At 62.0% G+C, this 24,922-nt stretch overlaps 2 protein-coding genes across 17 annotated transcripts in view; one reads left to right on the top strand and one right to left on the bottom strand.

The window, feature by feature from the left end:
* Window positions 1-14,529, top strand: part of ZNF618 (zinc finger protein 618) — a 40,454-nt gene extending 25,925 nt beyond the window's left edge. For 5 of the 16 annotated variants that reach the window (XM_044439997.1, XM_044439996.1, XM_044439994.1 and 2 more), the window contains 6 exons: window positions 2,116-2,327; window positions 5,317-5,397; window positions 7,970-8,014; window positions 10,460-10,537; window positions 11,525-11,626; window positions 12,373-14,529. In XM_044439997.1, coding sequence (XP_044295932.1) covers window positions 2,116-2,327; window positions 5,317-5,397; window positions 7,970-8,014; window positions 10,460-10,537; window positions 11,525-11,626; window positions 12,373-13,886 — 2,032 coding nt within the window. In that variant the 3' untranslated portion in view covers window positions 13,887-14,529. Of the gene's footprint in view, window positions 1-2,115; window positions 2,328-5,316; window positions 5,398-7,969; window positions 8,015-10,459; window positions 10,538-11,524; window positions 11,631-12,372 lie in introns of all 16 variants that reach the window. The other 11 variants (XM_044440004.1, XM_044440000.1, XM_044440003.1 and 8 more) reach the window with 6 other exon arrangements.
* A 4,958-nt stretch (window positions 14,530-19,487) lies between these two features.
* The window catches only part of LOC123028208 (cholesterol 7-desaturase nvd-like), a 5,784-nt gene continuing 349 nt past the window's right edge, over window positions 19,488-24,922 (bottom strand). Inside the window, exons 2-8 of the mRNA XM_044439756.1 lie at window positions 24,853-24,922; window positions 22,298-22,486; window positions 21,527-21,705; window positions 21,018-21,143; window positions 20,688-20,807; window positions 20,052-20,228; window positions 19,488-19,649 (exon numbers count right to left, since the gene is read on the bottom strand). The exon at window positions 24,853-24,922 is cut by the window's right edge and continues 10 nt beyond it. Coding sequence (XP_044295691.1) covers window positions 19,488-19,649; window positions 20,052-20,228; window positions 20,688-20,807; window positions 21,018-21,143; window positions 21,527-21,705; window positions 22,298-22,486; window positions 24,853-24,922 — 1,023 coding nt within the window. The remainder of the gene's footprint in view (window positions 19,650-20,051; window positions 20,229-20,687; window positions 20,808-21,017; window positions 21,144-21,526; window positions 21,706-22,297; window positions 22,487-24,852) is intronic.

Genomic DNA, 24,922 nt, shown 5'->3' with positions numbered 1-24,922 from the left:
TCATGCCAGGATACTTCGTTTTTCTAACCCTAACCCTACCCTGGTGCACACCCCCAACCCTAATAGAGGGCTGAAATACCATTGGAAATAGGGTGATTTTAAAAAAGCCCTCCTTGAGTGGCTTTTTCTGCGCAGCTCATCATTTCTGCCCGCTCTACACACATTGCAACGGTCGAAATCATGCTAGGACACCTCGTTTTTATAACCCTAACCCTACCCTGGGGCACAGCCCTAGCCCTAATATAGGGCTCAAGTTCCACTGAATAGTGGGCGATTTTAAAAAAGCCTTCCTTGAGTGGCTTTTTCCGCGCAGCTCATCATTTCTGCCCATTCTACACACATTGCAATGGTCGAAATCATGCCAGGACACCTTGTTTTTCTAACCCTAACCCTACCCTGGGCCACAGCCCCAACCCTAATATAGGGCACAAGTTCCACTGAAAAGTGGGCGATTTTAAAAAAGCCTCCTTGAGTGGCCTTTTTTGCACAGCTCATCATTTCTGCCCATTCTACACACATTGCAACGGTTGAAATCATGCCAGGACGCCTCGTTTTTCTAACCCTAACCCTACCCTGGGGCACAGCCCTAGCCCTAATACAGGGCTAAAGTTCTACTGAAAAGAGGGCGATTTTGAAAAAGCCTTCCTTGAGTGGCTTTTTCTGCGCAGCTCAGCATTTCTGCCCATTCTACACACATTCCAACGGTTCAAATCATGCCAGGACACGTTTTTCCAACCCGAACCCTATCCTCGTGCACAGCCCTAACCCTGATATATTGGTGAAGTTCCACTGAAAAGAGGGCGATTTTGAAAAAGCCTTCCTTGAGGTGCTTTTTTGCCTGGGAAGATGTCCGTGTGCTTTCCACGAGGGGGACGGTCCGTTTTCGCAAGCCCCAGGTGTTGGTTTCCTGGTGACGGCAGAGGAGGAAGCAGTGGGGATGGGCAGAGCTGTGCTGGACCAAGGCTCTGAGCCAAGCTGGCAGCCTCTCCCGCCACCCCCTGTCCTCTTTCGCATGGGACTTGCCGGCCTCCCCAGGCTCTTGCAGGGATCCCTCAGGGCACGCTGGAAAGTTTGCAGGGCAGTGCGCTAGGGTCCAGGCAGCCGTAGGTTTTCGGCTGCAAAAAACGTGGCGGCGTGGCTTCGGGGTCCATGGGTAAGGTTGATGCGTTCCCGGCCCTGTTTTGCCACGTGGGTCGCAGTGGGAGGAACCGCTACTGTGGGGCGGTCTTGCCTGCAAAACCCACCGCCCCGTCCCAGCTGGACCTGCTTTCCCCTCGGAAGGGGCCAGGATGGCTCTCTGGTTGTGGGCTTTACTGGGCGCACGTGAATATCTCTCTGCAGGAATGTCGTGTCCAAAAGCTGGCTCAGATGAATGTTAAGATGGAAACAGATGCACACGCTCTTCTGTGCAGCTCCTCCTCCAAAAATCACCCCGAGGAATTCCTGGGAATCTTCCGTTCTTCTGCGCACATGGAGAAACTCGGCCTGGTGCCGACTGTGTGCTTCAGTTTTGCATACTGCAAAGTGTGCAGGTTGGGGGTGCCCCTTTTCTCGCAGTAAAAAGGCCAGAGGGGGCTGCAGCTTTTTTGGTGCTTTCCCCGTTTTTCAGAGAATAGCTCAAGGTGGCCCAGTTCATTTTCAGGGCTCTTGCTCAATTAGAGGAGCCAATGGATGACTTAATTGGGTCTAACCGCTTCGATCTGCATGCGACGACCTGCTTTCCAGATGGTGCATGTCTGTGATGAAGGCCTTTAAATTGCTCACCTGTCCAGCCAGTCGCCTCGAGGGGGATGGGGGTCCCAGAGGGCAGGGGCTCCTGCAGAGCTGCCTGGGAGGCTGGCTGGGGAGCCTCCCTGGCTTGGGGGCACTGAGTCAGCCCCCACAAAGCCCTCGGTGGCTTCCTCGTGGAGTGGGCTGCCCGGCGCGCTGGAAGGCGCCCGAGTCCCCTCCCACGGAGCACTTGGGAAGCGCTTGAGTGGGGCAGGGGCGAGCATGCGTGCCGGCCGGAGCGGGGACCAGCTGGTGGCGGGCTCGGGGGAGCGCGCGTGGTGGCCAGAGCGGGGGAGCCCTGGCAGGCACAGGTTCTGGGTGCTGACTTGTCTATCCCGGCACTAGTTCTGAGTGTTCGTATCCAGAGTACTCCCGATCTCCACTCTTCGTGGCTGTGAAGACCCCAGCAAGCCAGGCGGGGAAAAAAACATCGGCGGCGTCCATAATCCGGTGTTCCACCCTGCTCCACCGCACTCCCTCCGGTGTCCCACCGGCATCCCAGTCCCAGATGTTCCGCGCTCCAAATTCCGGATCCCCGGGAAGCAAGGCCACGACAGGTACCAGTCGCACTTTGTACAATCCCTTTCTCGTGAGTTTGCCCCCGGTCCTCGAGCCCCCAGGCCCAGGCGGCTCTCCCTCTCCGGGGTCGCTCAGCACCTGTGAGGCTGTGGGTGGGCAGGAGTGGCCCTTGGGTAGGAGCAAGGGGGCCTGGGAAATGGCCCGCTCGCCCAGCACACGGCGAGCGAAGGCCACCCTGCCTCTCAGCTGGCAACCCAGCCGTCCCGCAACGACATGAGAGCCGGCGGGGGGTCGCATTCTCCGCGCGAATTGGACCAGGAGTGCTCTCGAAGTTAGCAGGGAAGACAGGTTGCTGATATTTTACAAGTGCATCGATTTTACAGGTGGAAGGAGTCAGTGGCAAAGGGTCCCTGAAACTGAATTTATGTTTAGCGAGGGAAAGTGACAAGAACATGGTTTGTCTTTCCTGTTGAGTTTTGGTTTCCAAATTATTCAGGGTAATCTCTGGCATGAACTTGAATATCATTTTCTAATATTCAGTTTTGTACAAATTTTTCTCTTACAATTTATCTTTAATTTGAAGGCTCTGAAAACAGTTCTCAGATATACAAGATCCCTTTGGACTGTGACTTAATCTAGAAACAGAGATACTGTGATGCAATGTACTGGCTTGTCTCTCTTGCTTAACTTTTAGAGAAAAATAACTCCCCCCTCCTCATTCCCAAAAGAAAATCCCTCCAGACAATACTTGTTCCATTGAGCCGGTAGAGTCTGGGGGACAGGGAAAGAGGCCAAGGTCGTTTAGATGGGGAGTGCAGCCGGGTGCCCGGGGCGTGGGAGGCTGAAGCGGGCTGGCTGTGGTCCTGGGCCCAGCCCTGCCCGGATGCCCAGCTCTCGGGTGGCCCGGCGTGCGGTTGAGGACCGTGGACTGGCTGTGCCTGTTCCTGGAGTTGACTGGCCGGGCCACCGTCGCACGCACCTGCCTTGTCTCCCGCTGCGGCGCTGTGCGGCCGGCTCGGGGATGGCAGCTGGTCTGGGATGCTGTGGCCAGACGAGGGGCTGGGGCCGACCCCAGGCGACCCCAGAGCCCTTTCTGCGCAGCTGCCCGGACCGCCTGCCTGTTTCTGGGCAGAAGCCAGAGCTGGCTGCAGCCTGCAAGGCTGGGACCCGGCAACTGGGATGCCACCTTCCCGCAGGGGAGTCCGCCTGGCCCCGCGGTGGTCCAGAGAGGCCCTGCCGGTACAACCACCAGCTGAGGGGCAGGAGGGCCTTCCGGGGAGCTGCTCCCAGGCTGTGGAGCGCCTTCCAAGGGCGCCGAATGCGGCCCCTCCATTCTGCTGAGCTTCTGCTGGCTGGGAGAGGGCGCTTCACTGAAAAGCCTCTTGCCTGCAAGGAGGGCTGCTGGGTTCAGTGCTGTTTGTTTGTTTGTTTTATTCTGTATTTGTGCTTTTACTGTGTTTTAATGTGCTTTTTATCAACTTTAATTGTTCCTGTAAGCTGCCTTGAGTGCCATCTTTTGGTTGAAAGGGCAGGGTACAAATCAGATTAATAAGTAATTGTGTGGAATGCAGTTACTTAGTCCCCTGAGAGATCCTCCTTCATGAGAACTAGCAACACTGTGGAGGAAGGTATATATGAGTGAGAAAGAATTCTGCTTGGCTCCCCCCGCTTCCTCTTTCTTCTATGTATGTATGTCTAAATACAAGAACAGCCCGTGCTATCAGAGGCGTTGGGGGGATAGATTGGCTCGCTTCCAAGTCCCACCTCCCGGCTGTTGCGGGCCTGGAAAAGGAATTCTTCCCAGCTCCGGAGGAAGTGCATTGCTCCCCAACTGCTCCTGTGGTTGCATCTGGCGCGGGCCAGCAGCAGCACAGGAGTCGAGCAGGAGCAGAGTGGGGGTGCCCCACATGCCTGGTGGAGTGGCGCACGGTCTCTTCCTGCGTCGCTTGGAAGTCTGTGCTGGGCTCCTGCGGGACAGCAGGAAAGTGCGGGATGGAGAGGGTGCACAAGCAGTAGAGCAAAGCCTTGGATCGTGGCCCGCACCCAGGATTCCCTGAAAGGTGCTGCGGGTGCAGGAACCGCATGTTCCCGGGGCCCAGCAAACCCCCCCCCCATGCTCTGGGAATGGCGGCGTGGCCAGATAGCCCAGCCCAGCGGCCAGAAGCGGAACCCAGCATTTGCGGGCAAGAGCTGACCAGTGAAGAGCACCAAAAAGCTATTTGTCAATTGGAGGCGGAGGGCGGGGGAGGTCTGTTGGGTCCTCCTTGGACCGAAAGCCAGCTGCACAGGTGGGGGCTGGCTGGCACGGCCTGCCACCTGGGGCAGGAACGTGCCAGAGGATGCTTCTGCCATCCCCCCGGCCCCACAGAGACCCCTGAAGACGCCGCTGTGAGCAGCCCCTTCAGCCGGCGGCTGTGACGCTTGGCCACGCGGAAGCGGAACGCGTGGATTCTGAGCAAGGCTCCGGGATGCAAGGCATCTTGTCCACACAGTGGCCGACCAGTTGTCTGCCGGATCCCACAAGCAGGGCAGGAATAGATGGGCCCCACCCCTACCCCTTGGATACTTCACATTAAATTGATGAGCTGTCTACATTTCTGGAAAATCTTCTCTACTTGGGAATTGCTTTCTGAATACGTGTCAGTATTGCAAGATGTGGCATGGCATACCTTTCCTCTCCACCCGTTCCCAATTATGGGGCCCTGGGCAGGGGGCTGCAGCCCCGTGGCTGGGGATGGTCCCGGTGGGGAGAAGAGGCTGGCCGGCCCCCTCAGTAGCCAGCGCCCAGCAGGCCACAAAGGGCCTGAGGCCCGGTCCGTCTGGCGGGCCTCAGCCGGGCGTGGGAGTCCTGGTCCTCGGCAGCGGCCCCGGTCCACCGCGTCCGGCGAGGAGTCACGCGATGGGCTGTGCTGTGGCCAAAGGCAGGACGTGTTTGCTGCTGCCCCTCCCCCCCCCCCGTTTGAAATTGCGTCCTGGACCAGAACTCACCAGGCCCTCCGTGCCTCTCCTTGCTCTCCCACCTGGCAGAAAGCGCGTTCAGCCGGAGAGTGGAAAACAAACTGCAGAACAACTTTGAAGAAACGAACAGCAACTCCCAGAACTCCAGTGGTGAGTATGCTCTGCCCCCTGCTGCTCCTGTGGTGCCCACTGCGGGTGGGTGAGTGGCCGGGGGGCGCGCTGTGATGAAAGGGAGGCCAGTGCCGGGTTCCCGGACATGGCGGCAGGGCTCCTGCCTCCCGCGAGGACCAGCACGTGCATCTTTGCGTGACGCAGCCAGCAGGGGGGGCCCGCCGACCCCCAGGCATCGTGCCCATGATGCTTTCCAGGGACGGGTTTCCCTCCCTTGGGAATGTTCCTGGATTGAGCTTCCAGGGTTCAGCAGGGAAAACGAGTCCCCGATACACTTCACAGTGACAGGACTCCTGTGGGGCCCGTTCAGGAACAGCCCCCTCCATCCCCCCGTCTCGCGATGCAGGGGGCAGGGAAGCCCCCCCATGGGCAACTCGTGCCTTCGCCCTGGCGGGTGTTCCAGGTGAGGAAGCACCAGCCCTCCGGGGCCCGGCACTGCCCAGTCCTGCCTGGTCGGGCGGGCGGGACGGCTCCGCCACTCGGGTGCAGCCTGCCTCGTGCTCCTCCGGGGCAAATCCCGCCTGACCTCGGGCCACCCCGGCTCTGGCACTCTGGGGGGCAGCCCCGGGTGAACACCAGATGGCGGGGAAGGACCCTCTCACCCAGGGAAAGAGCAGGTGTCCCGTGGGGACGGTGCTGGCGGAGTCGGGGCAGGAGCCCCGCGGTGCACGGGCGACACAGCCTGGCGCTCCGGTCCCAGAAGGCGAGGGAGAGCCGTCCTCTGCCCTCTGCGGACAGCCTGGCGCTCATTCCAGGGGGTCCAGCAAGGCACTCGCCGGACTCCCAAAAGCAGCCCTCTGCCTCGCTGATTTCCTGGAAGTAGGCCTTGTGGAGCAGTTGCTTTTGGATAGGCCTGTCGTGCGCTCTGCCAGTTGGGTTTTGCTTTGCAATCGCAAGCACATCTTTGGAATCAGTTAACTGGTGCACAATCATTGTAAAGAACCTGACTGGCTAATAAGCTAAAGATTGCTGCTCAGGTTTTAACTTCGTCTATGCAGTGGGACCCACCAAGGAAAACGGGTGTCCCACTCTGCTCGGCGCACCTTCTGATGCCTCGCGCTCCTGCAGAAATGCCGGCCGGCACACACTCGGTGCCCGTGCTGTGGGGCATTCCCGGGACGCTCTGCAGTGCTTCCTCCGTAACATCCTAGACTGCTAACAGTTTGGGTCGGCTCATCCATTTTTTGACTTAATTTGGGTCTGGGAGGAAACAAGGCTGGGGCTGTAACAGAACCAAAGCAACAGTGAAACAAACAGTCACGCATAAAACTACATGTTTTCCCTTCGTGTTTCTATAAACAAACATAGTGACTTGCGGTACACAGGCGTGTATGCTCGTGTCCGTGTGTTCTGCAGTCACCCCAACGTCCTGGGAACCTCTTCTCTCCTCTCCGCTCCTGCAAGTTTCTGTAGCTCAGTGAATGCAGAGGGATGCCTGAAGGGGGGAGGGTTAGGGTTAGGGTGGCTCCAGGTGAGCTGGCAAGAAGCCAGAGGAAAGAGTCGGGTGGCTCTGGAGGAGGGACTGAGCCTCTGGCCGTGTCTCTCCCTGCGTGGCCACAGACCGACTCGGTCTTGGGGAGGCAGGCAGGCAGGCAGGCAGGCAGAAGTCGGCTGTTCACTGCTCCTGCTGCCCGTCGGCGGGTCGTCCGAAGTTGAGGTCCTGAGGGGAAGTCTCGGCCCGTCCCTGGCAGGAAGGACGCCGGTCTGCGCATGCCCACTGCAGCGCCCCCCGTGACGGGGAGAGGGGTGCCGGCAGGCCGACCTGTGCCGCTCATGCGTCGCTCTGCCCGTGTCCATCTCCTTAAGCAGGTGCGAGGTTCCGGGGCAGGGCAGTGACCACCCCCACTTCCTGCGCGCGTCCCTCCCTGCTTTCAGCTTTGCTGTGCTGCATGTGGTCGCTTCACTCCCAGTCCCGTCTGAGGCTACGCACTCGCTGCCGAGGGCCGCGCTTAATTTCCCCGAGGCGTGGGGCCTGCGATAATGGGCGGCTGGGCAGTAACTGCTGGGGTTCCGTGTGGACGCGCTGCTGCTCGTCCGCCGGCCCTCCTCTCCATCAGGAGGACGGCAGCTGAAACGGCCCCTCTCCCCAGGCTGTGGCCGAGTGCCGTGGCCGGCCAGGAGGGCACCCTGAGACCCCCGGGCAGGCAAGGGTGGCCGGCCTCCGCGCTGGTCTGCCCCCGAGTCCTGGGAGGCTCCACTGAGGGACGCCTCCCTCACATCCAGGCCTCCCCTTTTTCGTGCGGCTCAGGCAGGCCCTTTGGGCAAACCCGGCACGAAGCGCCGTGCTGAGCGCGCTCGCCTCCAGCGGATCGCGCCCGACTTCTTGTGGCGGAAGAGAGACTGCAGCTGCTGCCGGGGTGGCTCTTCCTGTGTCCCGAAGAAGCTCACCCGGCCTGCCGGGGATGGCGAGGGCATGCCGCTCGCGGCTTTTGCCGCCCTGCCGCGACTCTCCGGGCCAGCGTGGCCGGGCAGACGGGCAGGCGCCTCGTGGTGGCAGGTGGCAGAGATGCCCTGCGCGGTCTCAATATCTGCGTCTCTTTCTTTTTTGCAGAAACGGCCAGTCCCCTGGTTTCAAATCCTTTACCGCTTTTGCAAAGTAAGTGTGATGGATGTCGGTGCCGCCCCACCTGCTGGCTGCTTCCCTCCAGCCTCTCTTAAATCCTGGCCAGCCAGCCTCACATCCACCGCCCTGGCCGTCGTCGGGCCGCTTCTCCTCTGTGCCGCTTAAAGGATCAGTGCAGACAAGAGGCCCCGGAGCCAGTGTCTTCCCCCAGCTCTGCGCTAGTTGTGGCTGAAGTTGTCGTGCCGCGTCTTGGTTGGCGTGCTGCGCCCCTTTGGGATTTTTCCTTAACGGGAGTGTAGAAAGCAAGCCTGGCAGGGCACGTGGCAGGCTTCAGAAGCGGCGTTCTTGACGTCGTGGCCTTGAGTCACAAATCACTGCGCAGGCATGGCCTCGCTGTGGCACTGGGAGTGCTCCTGCTGCGGACCTTCCTGCGGGCTGCTCTCTGCACGCAACGCACACCTGCTCGTGGCCGCAAGCACTTTCTGGAGTTCAGAAGTCAGGCTGGTGCTTAACGGGGCTTGGAGCTAACCCTGGACTGAATGTTGATGGTGTTTTGCTCCAGAAATTCGGAGCAAAAGATGTGTGCCTAGGTAGCAGCTTAGTGTCAGGCTGTGGTGGGTGCGCCTTCCGTTAGCTGATGGCCACCATCCGGTTGTGTGCTTCGCTGTGGACTCATTATTTGCTTGCACACAGACACACTGAGCTGCTGCGGCAGCACCTGTTGGCCAAGCTGTTTTTTGTACTCGAGGGAAATGTTGCTGGAGCTCAAGCAGCCCAAGAGGATTCCAGCGTTCCTCCGATGCACCAGCCTCACGTCCCCGACCCCATCCCCGTCTCGCTGGACTCTCTTGCGCGGGACTTGACAGCATTCGGGGGCCGCCCTCTCCGTGGCTCAGCTGGCTGCACGTCCCTCTGCGAAGGGCTCCGGGGCCGCCTGCCTGTGGGCTTTCGCGCCAAGCCGTGGCTTCCCCTCGCCACCTCCTCTCCGGCTGGCCCCTCGTTCCGGCAGCTCTTTCAGCCGGATGCGCTTCGCTCTCCAGGAAGGGAACTGGCAGCCAGTCCCACTGAAGGTCCCCCTCGAAACAAGGCGTGGTTGTTTCCGAGCGGATCCGTGGGCCACACCTGCGCTGGCATTTCGGGAGGAGCAAAGGGCCTGCTTCATTTGCCCCTGGACTCCTGAGCTGTGCCGCTGCCCGTCTGATTACTCCAAGCATATTCAGTGCTCCTGCCTTCTGGCTTTCCTTGCTTTCCATTTCCCGTGTGGGGCTTCTTTATTATGGGGATTAGCCTAGTTCCCCTGGATCCGCATGGGATTACGCATTTCAAAACCCGCAAAGCGAGCGCACAGTATCCCAGGACCTGGGACCCTTTTTGTCCCGGGCTGAGCTTGACGCACCCTGTGGCAACGTACCAGCGTGTTTTGGTTCGGGTCGGGTTGCTCTGCCTCGGTTGCAGCTTTCGAGTTGTATGAACGCGGGTTGATGAGGCCTTCCGGTCCCTGCAGGGCAGGGCGACGCAGCTGCGAGTGGCCACACGGCCAGGTCGGGGCATGGCGGGGGGCGACCTCAGGTGAAGGCCCTGCCCCCCGCTGCACTGCAGGCGTGTGGGGGGCGGCTGCCGGCCAAGGCAAGAAGCAAGGTGCCGAACTCGAAGGATGCTTGGCTCGAGGTTGGGGGCTTCCCTCTGAGGGTCCTTCAGAGGGGAGGCGCTGCAGGAAGGGCATCCGAGAAGATGCAGGCTTCGAGCTGGGAGCTGAGAACCCCCTGGGAACCCCGAGCGGCTGGGGCGAAGGGCCACCGCTCCTCCATCGTCCCCTGGCCCATAAGTGTGCACCGTGGACTGCCATCTTCTCTTGCTCTCTGCCTCCCTCCCCCGCTCTCCCCCCCCCCTTTGCTGTTGCCAGTTACCAAACTACCTGGGAGCATTACTTCTCACAAATTCTACCTGTTAGATTTCTCTGTGATCCTGATAAAACCCCTCCCCGGTCAGCAACGCAGGAGAAGCTCAGGGAACCAAGGTTCAATTCGGATGCTAGGGAGTCCCTCCAGACAGTTAGGACTCTGAGGGTATGGAACGGGCTTCCATGGGAGGTGGTTGAGGCCCCCCCACCGGTGAGGGTGTTCAAGGATCGCTGGACATGCACATGGTAAGCATGTCGTGACCAGAGCCAGCTGGAGCTGGAGGTCAGGCTAGATGGTCTCTGACTCGCTGTGACTTCTGACTCGCTCTGTTTTTATGTTTCTATAGACATAGGAGAACTTTCTATAAACTGGGAGAACTTTAACCATGACTTTGTTCCTACAAGGCTTTGTGCTCGGAATGACGCATCTGGGCCACAGCTGCGACAAATGGGATTGACCGCCACAAGCAGAGCCGTAGGAGGCTGCCGCTCCATCCGCCCATGCCTCTGGGTGTAGCTGAGGTCCGGCGGTGGCTTCCAGCCACGTCTGACCCGCTCTGTCTGCCTCCCTCTTTCAGAACCGTACACCTGCGGGGCCTGCGGCATCCAGTTCCAGTTCTACAACAACCTCCTGGAACACATGCAGTCCCATGCAGGTAAACCAGGTGCTTCCTTCTGGGAACCCCAGCAATGAGCTCGGCTTCCACGGCACCTGCTTGCAACGTCCGTTTTCTCATTTCCATTAGAGAGGGTCGGGCAGTGATAGGCAGAGCCTCTGGAAAACCCCTGTCGGTGAGAAGCGATCCGTGTGTTTTTTCCTGGAAGGTTCCATGGCGGGGATTTGGGCCCCTCCGTGGGTCTGCTCCTTTGGAAAAGCCTGTGGGTCGAGTCGCACAGCTGGGGGCCACTTGCAAGGAGGCTCTGCGTGTACAACTGTGCATCTCGCTCCCTGACAGAAGTCAGTCCGGCCAAGGAGCTCTTGCTGGGGCAGGCCTGGCATTTTATCTAGTGCAGCATTCCTGGAGGTTTCTCAGGAAAAGTGGGAGGATGCGAGCCCTTCTTGGGCACTGAGGGAGAGCACTGGAAAAGCAAAGCCTTGCTGGCAAAGGTGGCTGGGTTTGGCCCTTCAGGAGAAGAAGGGCCGCGCAGATTCAAGGCATCGGATCTGCACGGGGGCTGGGATTCAGGATGTGGAATGATGGAGCCCAGGTGCTCCTGGATCTCACGGCTCCCTGCCCAGCACCCTCGGTTTCTGTCGCCGCTTGCGCTTCTGCGAGGGCCGGGCCGGGCCGGGCGGGCATCGGGCGCAAAGGAGAGCTATTCCTGGCACGTGCTGCTGAAGCGTCTGTCATGTAGCTCAGCCCTCCCAAAGCCTCCTTGCGTGAACCCCCCAATCCCGGCTCCGCCCACGAACGACCTGGGCGCTCTGGGGAACGGTGAAGCGGACTCCGGCAAGCTGCGGCTGCTCGGCCGGGCCGGGCCGCTTCCTGCAGGGGTGCTGCAGCAGCCGCCCCTTCCCAGTATCCATGCCTGTGCTGGTGGGGGGGCAGGAGGCCCGTGCTCTTTGCTGCCTCCCCCGTTCGGCACCGGGGGAGCGGAGGACGCCTTCACCCTCTAAAGCGTCTCTGTTTGGTGCTTCTCAGCTGACAACGAGAACAACATCGCCTCGAACCAGGTCAGGTCGCCCCCCGCGGTGGTGGAGGAGAAGTGGAGGCCGCAGCCGCAGCGGACCAACGCCAACAGCAGTAGGTACCTCTGGGGGCGGACGAGGCCCCTGGCCGCCTGGGGGCCACCCCTCGCCAAGGAGCATTCTGGGGACCGGCTGCGGGGGCCTCGGCTCCGCCTTCCATAACCGCGGCCTCGCTAGTGTTGAGCCGCCGGCAGACGTGGGCACGCGGCTTGGAGAAATGAGGATGACCACTCACTCCCCGGATCTGAGCCCGTTCTGACAGCAGAAGGCGTCTGGGAGGGACTAGCCAGTTGGCTAGGGAGACTGCGAGTCCTTTTTAAGGGGGGGCTGTGGCCTTGGTCTTCTCCGGAAGCAGGTAAGACGGCTGTCAGGAAGCCATGGCAGGCCCCACTGCCCTCGCACGCAGTTCCCCGGTCTCGAGAATTCCTCCACGGGGCGTGCAAGGCTGCACGGACTCACTCCCGCTCCCGCTCTCGCTCCTCCCCTGAGCTCTTCTCAAGGGAAGGTGAAGGTAAAATCCAGCACAGGTGCTTTGAGTTGCTCTTTGTAAAGTTGGGATACAATGCACATTTCTCATCTTCTGTTGGTCAAATAGATTCGGACGCTTGCTTAACGAATACGGTGCCCCTATTAATTGAGGGGAAGCTTTGAAGCAAAGCATGTTTCATGGAAAGGTGCCTGGGCCAGGCCCCTGCAGAGAGCAGCCGCATCCTCGGAAGAAGTGCGCTCGCGTTCATCCCCAGGGAAAAGGGACGGTCGCGCCCCCAGGTAAAACAGCCGCTCTCTCTGCCCTCTCCGCAGCCTCGGCCTGCAGCTCCCTGGCGAACAGCACCATCCCCGAGAAGGAGCGGCAGAACATCGCGGAGCGGCTGCTGCGGGTGATGTGCGCCGACCTGGGGACCCTCAGCGTGGTGAGTGGGAAGGACTTCCTCAAGCTGGCGCAGACGCTGGTCGACAGCGGCGCCCGCTACGGCGCCTTCTCCGTCACCGAGATCCTGGGCAACTTCAACACGCTCGCCCTCAAGCACCTGCCCCGGATGTACAACCAGGTGAAGGTGAAGGTCACCTGCGCCCTGGGCAGCAACGCCTGCCTGGGCATCGGCGTCACCTGCCACTCGCAGAGCATCGGCCCCGACTCGTGCTACATCCTGACCGCGTACCAGGCGGAGGGCAGCAGCATCAAGAGCTACGTGCTGGGCATCAAGGGGGTGGACCTGCGCGACAACGGCGACCTGGTCCACCACTGGGTGCAGAACGTGCTCTCGGAATTCGTGATGTCGGAGATCCGGACGGTGTACGTGACGGACTGCATGGTGAACTCGTCCGCCTTCTCCAAGGCGGGCATGTCCTTGCGCTGCTCGGCGTGTGCCTTGAACTCGGTCGTGCAGAGCGTGCTCAACAAGCGCACACTGCAGGCGCGCAACATGCACGAGGTGGTGGAGCTGCTGAACGTCTGCGAGGACCTGGCGGGCTCGGCGGGCATCTCCAAGGAGACCTTCGGCTCCCTGGAGGAGCTGGCCCCGCCGCCCTGCTGGAACTCCGTCACGGACTCGCTGCTGCTGGTGCACGAGCGCTACGAGCAGATCTGCGAGTTCTACAGCCGGGCCAAGAAGATGAGCCTGATCCAGAGCCTCAACAAGCACCTGCTGAGCAACCTGGCCGCCATCCTGGCCCCCGTGAAGCGGGCCGTGGTGGAGCTGAGCGGCGAGAACCGGCCCACCCTGCAGCTGGTGCTGCCCACCTACGTGAAGCTGGAGAAGCTCTTCACCGCCAAGGCCAACGACGCCGGCATCACCAGCAAGCTGTGCCACCTCTTCCTGGAAGCCCTGAAGGAGAACTTCAAGGTCCACGCGGCCCACAAGGTGGCCATGATCCTGGACCCCCAGCAGAAGCTGCGGCCGGTCCCGCCCTACCAGCACGAGGAGATCATCGGCAAGGTGTGCGAGCTGATCAACGAGGTGAAGGAGTCGTGGGCCGAGGAGCCAGAGTTCGAGCCCTCCGCCAAAAAGCCACGGACGTCGAGCGAGGGCTCCCCGGCGCGGGAGGATGACCGCTCGGGCAAGAACGAAGTCTACGACTACCTGCAGGAGCCCCTCTTCCAGGCGCCCCCGGACCTCTTTCAGTACTGGTCCTGCGTGACCCAGAAGCATATGAAACTCGCCAAGCTCGCCTTCTGGCTCCTGGCGGTGCCCGCCGTGGGGGCCAGAAGCAACTGTGTAAATATGTGTGAACAGGCCCTCATGATCAAGCGGCGGCGGCTGCTGAGTCCGGAGGACATGAACAAGCTCATGTTCCTGAAGTCCAACATGCTTTAAGACTGGGGTGGGGGGTGGGGGGTGGGCCGGGCGGCAGCGTCCCCCAAGGCAAGCCCCCTCCCCTGCGCGACACTGTTCCACACCAAGGCTCCCATTTAAGTTCTAAACACTGTGGACCTCATTCTGAACGCCCTGGGAAACAAAAAGTGCTTTTTATAGATATATAGATATATATTAATATGTATATAAAAAGCTACGTTTGAAGGGAATATGCTGGGGGTGTGCAAGGAACTCTGCTAGGGACACACTCCTTTCTCTAGATTTGTGTGTGAACTTGACAAAGCATAAGGGTGATTTTCACGAGCGCAGTCCAAGTGGGTGCGTATGTTCCGAAGTCTTCAGGCAGCTCAGTTCTCAATTGACTTGAATGGTGGTTTTATTAGTGCCCTTTTTAAAACGTGCTCCCCCTCCCTCCCTCCCGGTGCCCCCCTTCCGCCCCCCCAGCTTCTCCCTGCCATCTGTAGCCCCCACACTGGACGTGGCCCCCAAGAGAAAGCTGTGCGGGCGCGGCCAGCCAGTCTTGCCTCGGCTTTCGGGATCTGCAGCTGGGCAGGTTTGCAGGCAGCTGTGTCAGAAAGACCGATGTCTCTTAGAAAGCAGAAGTGGAGACACGAAGGATGTTCTAAAATAAGAGTTTTCGTTTGTTTCTGTTGTTCTTTTTGTAGGGACACCCCTTTCTGCCCCCTCCCCGCCTGCCTCTGCGTTTGAGAGCGTGTGACCATACCTTTCTGCAGGAAAAAAGAGGATTGGGGGCGGGGGGAAGCCGCCCTGGGACCGTTCTGCAGTTCCACACCCTGCCGGCTATTCCCTCCCCGTCATCTGGTCACGACCCACAGGAGGGGGCTCCACCCCGGGTGCCTCGCCGGCGGTCACCCGCCCCTTGGTCTCGAGCATGTGGGGTCCAAAGAGGGGCTTGTGGAGGGCGCCCCTGGGCTGCTTTTTGGCAGGGACGTCCGTGCTAGGGCCAAGCGCGCTCTGGAGTAGCCTGCACGGAGCTGCCCCTGCAACGGCTCCTTCCTCCGTGGCCTCCATGAAACAGGTTGCAGTGTAAGGACTGTATCTTCTCCGTTCCTGCACGATATCCACATTCAAAGCAATACTCGACTGCAAGGCTGCTCTTCTTCAAGAAAACCCATCCCGGCTGCATCCTTCTTGGGGAGGCGGCAGAAGGTAAGAGGGGTACGGTGTCCCAGGAGCGCTGGCCCGAAGGTCCGCCGGGGCAGGCAGCCTGGCCTGCTGTGTGTGGTGGCCGAGTGGCAGGGACCACGTCCTGACCCCACATTCCATGTGGCTGCTGAGACCTCGCAGCAGGGGCTTCTCGGAGTGGCCCCCGGCCCTCCCAGCAGGCGCGCCGGTGAGGTGCTGTGCTTGGCTGGGAAGGGAAGGGAAGGGAAGGGAGGCGAACCTGCCCTGGTTCGTGTGCAGAGGCAGGCACCGTGGCACCCGCGGGCCCCGTGTACCATGCCGGGGGCTTTCCAGGCTATTCCTCCCCAGCTTCTTTAAAAACGGGGTTGCATTTCCGGACTGGTGGCTGCCAGGCCTCGGAACGCGTGGGAGCTGCAGCTGCCGCATCGTCACTTCCGTGGAGCGGCCCAGACTGGGGATGCTTCCTAGCCCTGCTCCGCCGTGGCTGCCACTTGGGGGCAGCGCCCAGGCCCGTGCCCCACGTCGCCTGCCCCTGCTCTAGCGGGTTGATGCCGTGTGGGCCCCTGCCCCTGGAAGCCGAGGGCAGACCCCTCCCTCCCCCTCCACGGTCCCCCTTGCCAGGATGCCCTCCCCCTCCTTGCCCGCGGCCCGGGGAGGAACTGCGTGGGTGCCGCCAGGTGCCTCTGGCTGGTGTGGGGAACGTTCTGCGAGCCGCCGCCGCTTTCCCCAAGCACGCCACCTCGCCGGGGCTGGGAGCCGTTCGGCCCTCTGTGGGAGCACCAGGCTGGGCAGGGGAGCAGGGCTGAGCCTCCCGCCGCCTGCACTGTGGAGGGGCAGCGGGCGCCCCACAGAGCTCCAGGCTCGAAGGGGGCCTGGGGCGTGTGGAGCTGTGAGTGACACGGTGTGAGGGACCGTGTGCCCATGCTCCACCCCACCTCATCTGGAGCGGCGTGGGCCTTCGGGAGGCCGTAGGCGTGGGGGGCCTGCGGGAAGGGAGGCTGGGGCCGAGGCAGGCAGCGGGGTGGCCCTGTGGCCTCGAGCTGCCCCACTGCCCTGGCTGCCGTGGGCTGAGCGAAGCGGGTTCCGCTCCAGGTTTCCCATCTGTGGTCTAGCTGGCAGGGAGGGGGGGCTGCAGCCCCCCCATCTGGGGGACCCCCACAGGGAGGCTGCAGCTGCCCATGAAAACCGGGGCAAAGCGGCTGCCGTGCCTCCACCTCACAACCTGTGCAAGGGCTTTTGTCTTCTCCTGCCTGTCCGTCCTCGCTCCTTTCATGGTGGGTGGGTGCAGGCAAAGCCCGGGAGGGGGGGCTCGTCTCCATCAGGGCCTCCCTCGCCCTGCCACCCGAGTAGGAAGTAGCACCCTGTGCCGGCAGTGCCAGTGATGCTGGGCTGGGTCCGGTCCTGCCTTCCTCAGGAGGGGGGCTCCACTTGGGGCCCCTCCTGCCGGCACCCCTCCCTTTGGCCCTCCTGCAAGATCTCCAGGCTTTCCGTGCAGCGTTTGCAAGAGGCTCGCGTTGCAGGGCAGCCGTCTCCCCAGCAGGCCGGGTGGGTGTGGGTCAGGACCCACTCTGCTGGTGGCTGCCGTGTTTCATCCGGTCCTTTTGAGCAAGGCAACCCAGAAAACCCAGGGCCTGGGCCTTCAAGGGCCAGACTGCGCCAGGCACAAGGCCCCCGGGCCACTCGGGGTGGGTGAAGCCCTCCATCCCGCTTCCCCCACACCCCCCCCCTCCAAAGGCCCGTTCCTGGTGGCACGGGCGATGCAAAGACCCAGCGCCCCCCTGCCCCCCCAGCAGCCCCTTGCCGATGTCTCAGGACCCCACAGTGGCGGGAACGGACCCTGAGCCTGACCGGAGGCAGACGGAGACCAGAGGCCCCAGGGGCTGCGCTCTGGGGGTCGGAGGCCGCCTTTTGGTGCTCTGGAAAGCGCTGGAGGGAGGGAGGGAGCGGCGCCCCAGCGAAGCCACGCCGGGGCCAGGCAGCTCCTGCGGGGCTGGCTTGGGCTGGGCAAGAGGCCGCCGTGGCTGCGGCCGCCACGCCTGTGGGGAAGGCTTAGGCGAGCTGGAGCTCGGGCCACGCCTCAGTCAAACGGCGGAGCTGCTGGTCTCACCCCCGCAAGCTGCCGCGGGAACGTGTCTTCTGGGGAGACACTCGGCCAGCGTCCTGGCGGCCCTGCGCTGGAGCTGCTGGCCCGGCGGGGGCCGCTGGTCAGAGGAGCCTTGACCCATCTGTTGCTGTGGCTCCCCACGGCTCTGGGGGTGAGCAGGGCAGCACCCTCCCAGCCCCCTGAAGGGCCCAAAGCCGCCGGGCTGCTCTTCCTCGTGGGGGAGCCCCTGGCAGGGACCACTGAAGGGCAGGGCCCCGCAGGAGCCACTCCTCGACTCCCGGCGTGCCAAGAGAAAGGGGCTACAGACCAGGGGACACGGTGCCATCCGTGCAACGCCACTGCAGCTGAGCCAGCCCCACGGAAAGGCGGACGGGCCCCTGCCCACCCCAAGGGGCCCGGGAACCATCAGAGGCAGATGCTGCTGCTGCTCGGGCTGTGGCCCTTCCCACCCGCGTGCAGGAGCCCCAGGAAGCACGGGTCGCCCCCGCCCGCCCGCCCCTCATCTTCCTCCTCCAGGCAATGAGTGCACGGAGACCTCAGCTGGGGCGGGGGGCAGGAACGGGGCCCCCCTCCCCTCCGCGACGCAAGAGCGTTGCTCCCCGTGTTGTAGTTCAGTGTTCCAGGCAATACCAAGAGACGTGTGAGGTTGCAGCTCTCTCAGCACGAGAGTTACAGAAGTCTAAATGTCATCTTTAAAGAAAAGATTACAGAAAAAAAGTTTTAAAAATATATACAAAAATATTTTTTAGGCCAGAGTTTTCTACAGGTATTAATGAATATTTTTCTTAATCCTTATAAGTTTTACTGTGTTTAATATTTCTTAATACCGGTAGCATTAATTTATACTTTTGTAGCGACACACTATTTTTATAAAAATGCCACCACTGGCTTGTCTTCATGATTGGGGGTGCGGGTGGGGGGGGGGGGGGGGGAGAAATTGTGAGGGCCCTCCTGCTGAACCACGTACTGTATTTAAAAAGAGAAAAAGTTATCTACTGTCACGCTTGCTGTGTGTTAATAAAGAAGAAAGAAAACCGCTCAGGGGGTCAGTGTCAGTGTCGGCGGCAGTGCGGCCCGCTGGCTTGGGGGCCAGGGGCGGACGTGGCTGCAGGCCGGGCCGGATTCCTGCCTGGAAGCCCGCACAGGGCTCGGTTGCCACTTGGCCAGCCGCTGCCATGGGGAGAGGAGCGGGGCGGCCCCCACGTGTGGGGCCACGAGTCGCCTGAGCTGCCCTCTGGCGAGCCCTTTGGGATCTGGTCGGGAGCATTCAAACTCAGGGGCGGAGCGGGGTGCCCTGCTGGCTTGTGCCCCCCAAGCGGGCTGACCAGGGCTGCTCCACACCCCCGAGATGCTCCGTCCACAGGTGTGTGGCACTTCACAGGCACAGGCCCCAAAGCCGGAGGGAGGGCAAGGGGAGGCCGGGGCCGTTCCACAGTGGAGCGCATCTTCGGCTTGCCACCCGTGTCTCCTTGCGGCTCCCGTGTTTCTCCCAACTCGGAGCCCCTGCTGAGAAAAAGCGTGTGGCCAGCTCTGCCTGAGGGGGCTCGTGTGGCTGGACTTCACGGAGACATTGTCTCGGAAAGCATCTCCTTGGCCGTTTTGCACCTTGGGGGCGAATTCGTTAGAGCCATGTGCAAAGTCACCTCGAAGGCCACCTCTCCAGGGAGCAGGCGCAGCACCCGACACGGACGCCACAGCCAAGCCAGCTCCCTCAGCAAAGGGCTTGGCGGCTGCAGCAGGAGCAGCGCCAGAGAGCCCCCGGGCCCTGCCAGCGGGCGCCGGAGCCCCTTGCATGAGAGGTGGCCCTTCGGCCCTTCCTGCAACCGTGAACCGCCTCGTGCTGGGATGCTTCTCCCAGCTACTGCCAGGAATTTAGCAAGCTTCTATGCCGGCTCCACCGGGGCCGCCAGAGTTCAAGGGAGGGACCGGCAGGCAGGCCCGGAGCGGCACCCACGGCATCGCTGCCCGGCCCCGGAGCCCGCATGCGGCCCCCCACTGGCCCCGGGCACAGCCCACACTGGGTCCCCAGAAAAAGGCACCGTGCTCTGCCCCACAAGAATCCCACTCTGTAGGGTGTGGGGAGCGGGAAAGTCCTTTAGAAACGGTGTGCACAGCATCACCTGCGGTCTCGCATGGTCAAGTGGGGGCAGGGGGAAGAGGTGCTGTTTGTGCCCCATCGCCAAACCAGCGAGGCAGAACCCGCCCTCCCTCTGGCCGCCCACCCCCCGCTCTTGCGCCCAAGCAACATCCAGGCTAGTGCTGCTGAAACAGTGACCGGACCCCCTGCCCCCCTCGCTGCAGTGGCTCCCAGCAAGGCCCCCAGCAGGCGTGCCGCGGCGGGAACCGCTCCGTCACCAGTCCAGCGAATCCTCCTGGCTTGCGAGCCTCGCACTGTTTTTGCTGTAAAACTGGGAGTACCAGCGCCGGTGTCTCTGGATGGCAGCATCTTCCTTTACCAGCAGCGGCTTGGAGAGATACTGCTTGTTGTTCCAGATCATGATATCCCGCTCGAACTGGGAGGAAACGAGAAGATCAAAAGCAACAAGTCGGTGCACTTCTCGGAAGGTCATACCCCAAGAACTGCATGACTCTGGAAAGTATTGAAAAGTGTGTGAAAAGCCGCAAGACGGTGGTTAGTCAGGGACTGAAGCTGCGCTCGAAGGCCGCTGGGAAACGGTCCCAGTCCACCAGCGGCCCGAGGTTTCCGTGCCATTGCTGAGCCGTCGGGCAAAAGCGCTGGGCTTTGGCCCGTCTGTCCTTTTTTCAGGGCCTCGTGGGAAGCTGGCGTTCACCATCCCAGGCATGGCTGGGTGGGCTTCCACAGCACCGTGGCACCCAGGCTGCCCCGTCGTGCAGGAGCTCTGGGCACCCAGCGCCACGCCCTGCAACTCGCCCGTCCGGACGCCCTCGCTCACCTGGACGCGCTCTGCCCACAGGATGAACTTGGGGATCAGGGCGGGGATGTTCTGCTGGTAGTACATCCGGTGGACCACGTGCTGCAGCAGGGGCTCCAGGGGCGTGACGCTGTGGATGAGGACCCCTCGGCCCAGGAACGGGTGTGTGAAGAGCAAGAAAACCAGCCCCGGCCCAACCTGGCACGTGGGAGAGGTGGAGGGGGATGAAGGGCACGGCCAAGCGGCTCGGAGCCACTCCGGCCAAGGCAGTGCTCGGAGGCTTCTGCAGGTGCGCCAGAGCAGAGGGGTGGCCACAGCCGGCCTCGAGCCCCGGCACGCGGAACCCTGCGAGGCGGCACTTCTCCAAGCTCCCCTGCACCGCGTGTCTGGCCGGAGATCCACGAGGATGCATGTGCTTAGCATGATGCCAAACTCGCACAGCAGGAGGATCGTTTGCGGGGAAGCCCACCAGCAGCAAGCTATCAGGCAGAGCAGCACAGCGCCCCCAGGGCAGGCAAACCGCGGTGCATCTCCTGTAGGGCTATGGCCCCTCTGGACTAGCATGACAGGCATTTCTGTCCTTTGGCCTCCCCGCTTTTCCCGGATGGCCCTAGGCTCTTTCTCGCCCGCCAGAGCCGTGCCCCCTGGATAGCACACCTGCCTGGCCGAGACCGTCAGATCCAGCAGGGAGAAGCGCCTGCCACACACGGTGACACTGTGCTGCACCCGCATGCAGGAGCAGTGGGCATTGGGCTGTGGCTCCGGGTGCCATTCTGCCTAGGGAGGAAAACGGGAGATGTGCCAGCAGCATTTGAAAGGACGCGGTGAAAGGCCGTTCCTTTGCTGCCCCCACTGCCTCCAAAAGCACCTGGCCATAGGCAGGTGCAGCTCCCTCCCCACAGGCGCCGGTGCCCTGGCTGCCCCCTGCCCAGGCAGCCCGCAGGGGTGGCACGGGGACCCTCGCAGCCCCCAGAAGAGCCCCGCTACCTGCCAGTGGTGCTTGAAGAAGGCCCAGAGGGGCGAGTTAGTGTACCGCAGGTCCACCCCGCTCAGGATCGAAGGGCCGTGCAGAAAGGAGAGGTGGGCCACATCAGCCGCGTTCTCCGGGATCTCCTGCCACGGTGGGGAAAGCAGGTGGTGCATTATAAGGCCGCAGGATGGGAAAGGCCGGTGCCCACCCAGCCTCGCCCAGAGAGGGGTGCCGGGCCTTTGCCTCCCATGGGGAGGCCCAGGAGCGGGGGCCTGTGGGAAGCTTAGAGTGGCAGCAGCAAGGGGGAAAAGGGAGCCAAGAGGGTTCCTGGGGCAGTCCTCCGGGAAGCGTCCGAGGCGCCTGTGCCACGTCAAGCTAGCCCCTGCCCTGCCTGGAGATCCCCGAGGCCCCTGGCTGCGTCCCCACTGGCTCCACCCCACCCTTCTCCGGGTCTCCCGCCTCCACCCCCCATGGCGCTCCCTTGCCGGGTTTCGCTCTGCAAGGCCTGGGTGGGCCCCGGCTCTACCTCAATGTGTGCGCTGACAAAGTGCTCAGTGATGCCACGGAAGACCCACGCGCGAGACACGATCTCCTCCTGCTCCGGGACTTGCCACGTGGGGCCAATACCGTCGCAGTGGTACCAGACAACGATCATGCCGCCAACCTCACGCGACGGCCAGACTCTGACCTTGGCAAATTCTGGCACTAAAAGAGGGAGGGGTGCAGTGGGCCCTCGCAGCCACGGGGCCCGTCGTGGCCGGGTGGGCCACAGCGTAAACTCACTGCTCCACCCCAGCCTTCGCACGGCGGGGGGCCACTGCTTTTTATGCTGGCCAGGGGATCTTCTCAGAAAATCTTTCTGGCACACCTTCCTGGGTTGAAGCCCTTCCTAGAAACGGCGGCGTAATAAAACTACGTGTTCTCACTGATTTCTCTCAGAGCTCCAGCCCCCCTCCCTCCTGCTCCCTCATGATTTATCTAAGAGCAGGAGACAGGTAATCCGGATGCATGCGACCCTCAGAAGCTTTGGACGCAACAGGTCCTTAAGCACTCTAAGCAGTAGTCTTCACAATGTGTGATTTTACCAATGATCTACCAAACAAAGGGTCCCGGCTCTTTCTGTCGCCCTGAGGAAGACCACGAATCCCAAACACCCATCGCCTTTCTTGCCTTGGACCAGCACCAGCTCAACCAAGCCAAGTCCAGCCACACCACCGCCACTCCCAGCCCCTCCCGCTCACGTGGCAGAAGCCCGCCAAGGGCACCCCGAGAGCCCCTCTCCGGCGGCGCCACTCACACTTCTCGGCATACGGGATCCTGACGCACTTGCCGTCTTCTCCACGGAACTGCCAGCCGTGGAAGGGGCACTCGAGGCAGCCGCCCTGCACGCGGCCTCCCACGGCCAGGTTGGCCCCCAGGTGCGGGCAGTAGGCCTCCAGCACGTGGACGTCCCCGTCGGAGCCCCGGAACACGGCGAACTGCTCCCCTGCAGCACGGGGCAAGCGCAGGTTAAGGGCGGCAAGGGGGGCCCGACGGCACCAGGCCTGGCCTCCACCGGCCTTCGGGAGCCTCCCGGGGGCTGGAGGAAGGGGGCTCATGGGGGGCCCCACCCAAGGGAAGAGCAGCCACATCTCCGCAGGGGATGGCGCTCGTGGGGCGGCCTTTGGGGCCGGCGCAGGTCTGGAGCCGCAGGAGGCTGTCCTGGGTGCAGCTTGCCACGAAGCAGCAGTCCCGGCCCTGAGACCCCCCGGGAGAGGTCCCTGTTTGGCTCAGGCACCTTCACAGCTGCCACACAGAACATCTGGAAAACCAAAACTCGGGACGGGCACAAGAAAGGTGCTGGGGAGGCGTGGGCCTCGTTGCCCCCTCCGCACTGGGATGTGCCCTGCGTTTTCCTCTCCAGTTCCAGAATTGTTGCATTCCTTACATTTAATCACAGAATCAAAGAATAGCAGAGGTGGAAGGGGCCAAGAAGGCCATCTAGTCCAACCCCTGCCATTGCAGGACACCAGTTCACCCCACCCCACCCCACCCAGAGGGCTGCCCTGTGTCTTTTCGATGTCTCCAGTGTGGGACAGCCCCCCATCTCTCTGGGCAGCCAGTATCGCTGAGAGTGAGGAAGCTTTTCCTGCTGTCCAGCCTGAATCGGGGTTGCCCCAACCTGAGCCGATTAACCCCTTGAGCTGGGACTGTCCCAACTCGAGCTGTGTCTTCGGCAACTTTGGGAAGGATCCTCGCTTTCCCTCCCTTTTATCTGAGTGCATCAAGGAGAAAAGCACAGGCGGCAGCGGCGACAGGCAGAGCCCGAGCGGCCGCAAGGCCAGAACCACCACAGCTCTTCCAGGCCGGAGGGGCGGCGAGGGGAGCCCTCGGAATGCGGCACGTTGACGGCCCTCCACTCACGCGGCCGGATTTACAAGCGGGGAAAGCAGGACTGGCCGAACTGGACTGCGACAAATCTCCTCCATAGAGCCCCTTGGCCAAAGCGGTTTTTCCACTTCAGGCCACCGCCCTCAGCCAGCCACCCGATCCAAGCATGTTTCCGTGAGAAAAATTATGAAGAGGTGGAATGGTTATCAGCACACAGGGCTCTTTTTCCACTGCATGGTTCTTGGCATGCACTGCCCATCCGTAACCAGAATGTTCCAACCCTCCTTCGCAGAAAACCGCGTGTAATTACGGCCCTGCCTTTCTTGAGGGCTCATGACAAACCACAGCGGGGTTAGAGTTCTGTAAAGACGAAGGAGGGAGAAGTCCCCAGTTCAAATGCTAGCTGATGGCCTCAGGCAACCAGTGTTCTGCCAGTCCAGAAATGAGACTATTGGCCTGCCTTCGAGATCGTTGCTCCGGATTGCCAACAGAATCCACTGCATTAATGATTGCATGTGGGGTGGAGGGGTGGCTGGCCCCCACACTGAAAACCCACAGCAAGCCCTTCACCCGTCCCATGGGCCTTGCCCACGATCCTAGCACTCCGGTTGCCATGGCAAGGCTCGGCACTGGCCTTTCTCCACCCACAAGAGCCACCGCGCTCTTCTGCACTCCTTGCTGGGAGCGCGCCAGAGCGGCCACTCTGCCCCTTTCACTGCCGGAAGACGAGCTGGTGGGGGCACAGGGCATGCCACCCCGGCCTGCCCGCCTGGGCAACGTCCCACCTTTAGGCTGCCGTTAAGGGTGGAACCCAGCCAGGGGCCGGGGCCGGATCTGTGCCAAAGGGAAAAACGAGACACTCCTCTCCGGCACGCCGCCTCTCTCCAACCAGCTTTTCCTGACGCACCGCATGGGGCAAGGAACTGGGGGAAGGGTCAGCGAAGCAGCTCCCCCAGGGAGGAGCAGGGGGGCCGCCCGCTCTGCACAACAGCAGCAATTCGGAAAAGGGAAGCGAGTTCAAAGAGTGCGCCAGGATGCGGAGCTGCCTCAGAAAGCTCAGCCCCTGCCCCAGCTCTGCGGCTGGGATCCAGCACAGGTGCTCCATCCAGCCCAACGTGTCTCATTTCTCAAGGCAGAGCCCCACCCGCCTTCGCCCTTCAACCAGCTGCCCCTCTGATTAGTCCTTCCAACGGCTCCTTCACTCATTTCACTTTGCTAAGCGTTCAAAGTGTCCTCCGAGTTTATGAGCTCCGCGCGACTTTCCTGCCGAAGCGCTCCTTTCCACAGGGGCGCGGGAAGCACCCGCGGCAGCCGGTGGCTGCAGCCCCGCCGCTTTCGGCCCTGCAGCTCGCTTCCCGTCGCCGGGGCGGGGCGGGGCGGGGCGGGGGCGCCCCGCTCGGCCTCAGGACGGCTCCCCGCCCGCGCAGCACCGGGCCCCGCGCCGCGCCGCGCCCGCCACGCCACGCCCGCCGCGCCACTCACCCAGAGCTGCCACGCTGCGCACCGCCCCGCGGGGCAGCTGCGCCGAGTCCAGGAGGCGGAACCAGCCGTT

The sequence above is a fragment of the Varanus komodoensis genome, unplaced genomic scaffold (assembly GCF_004798865.1).
Source record: "Varanus komodoensis strain SLA01 unplaced genomic scaffold, ASM479886v1 scaffold36, whole genome shotgun sequence".
Taxonomy (NCBI): Eukaryota; Metazoa; Chordata; class Lepidosauria; order Squamata; family Varanidae; genus Varanus; species Varanus komodoensis.
This window is presented reverse-complemented; position numbering and strand designations above follow the sequence as displayed.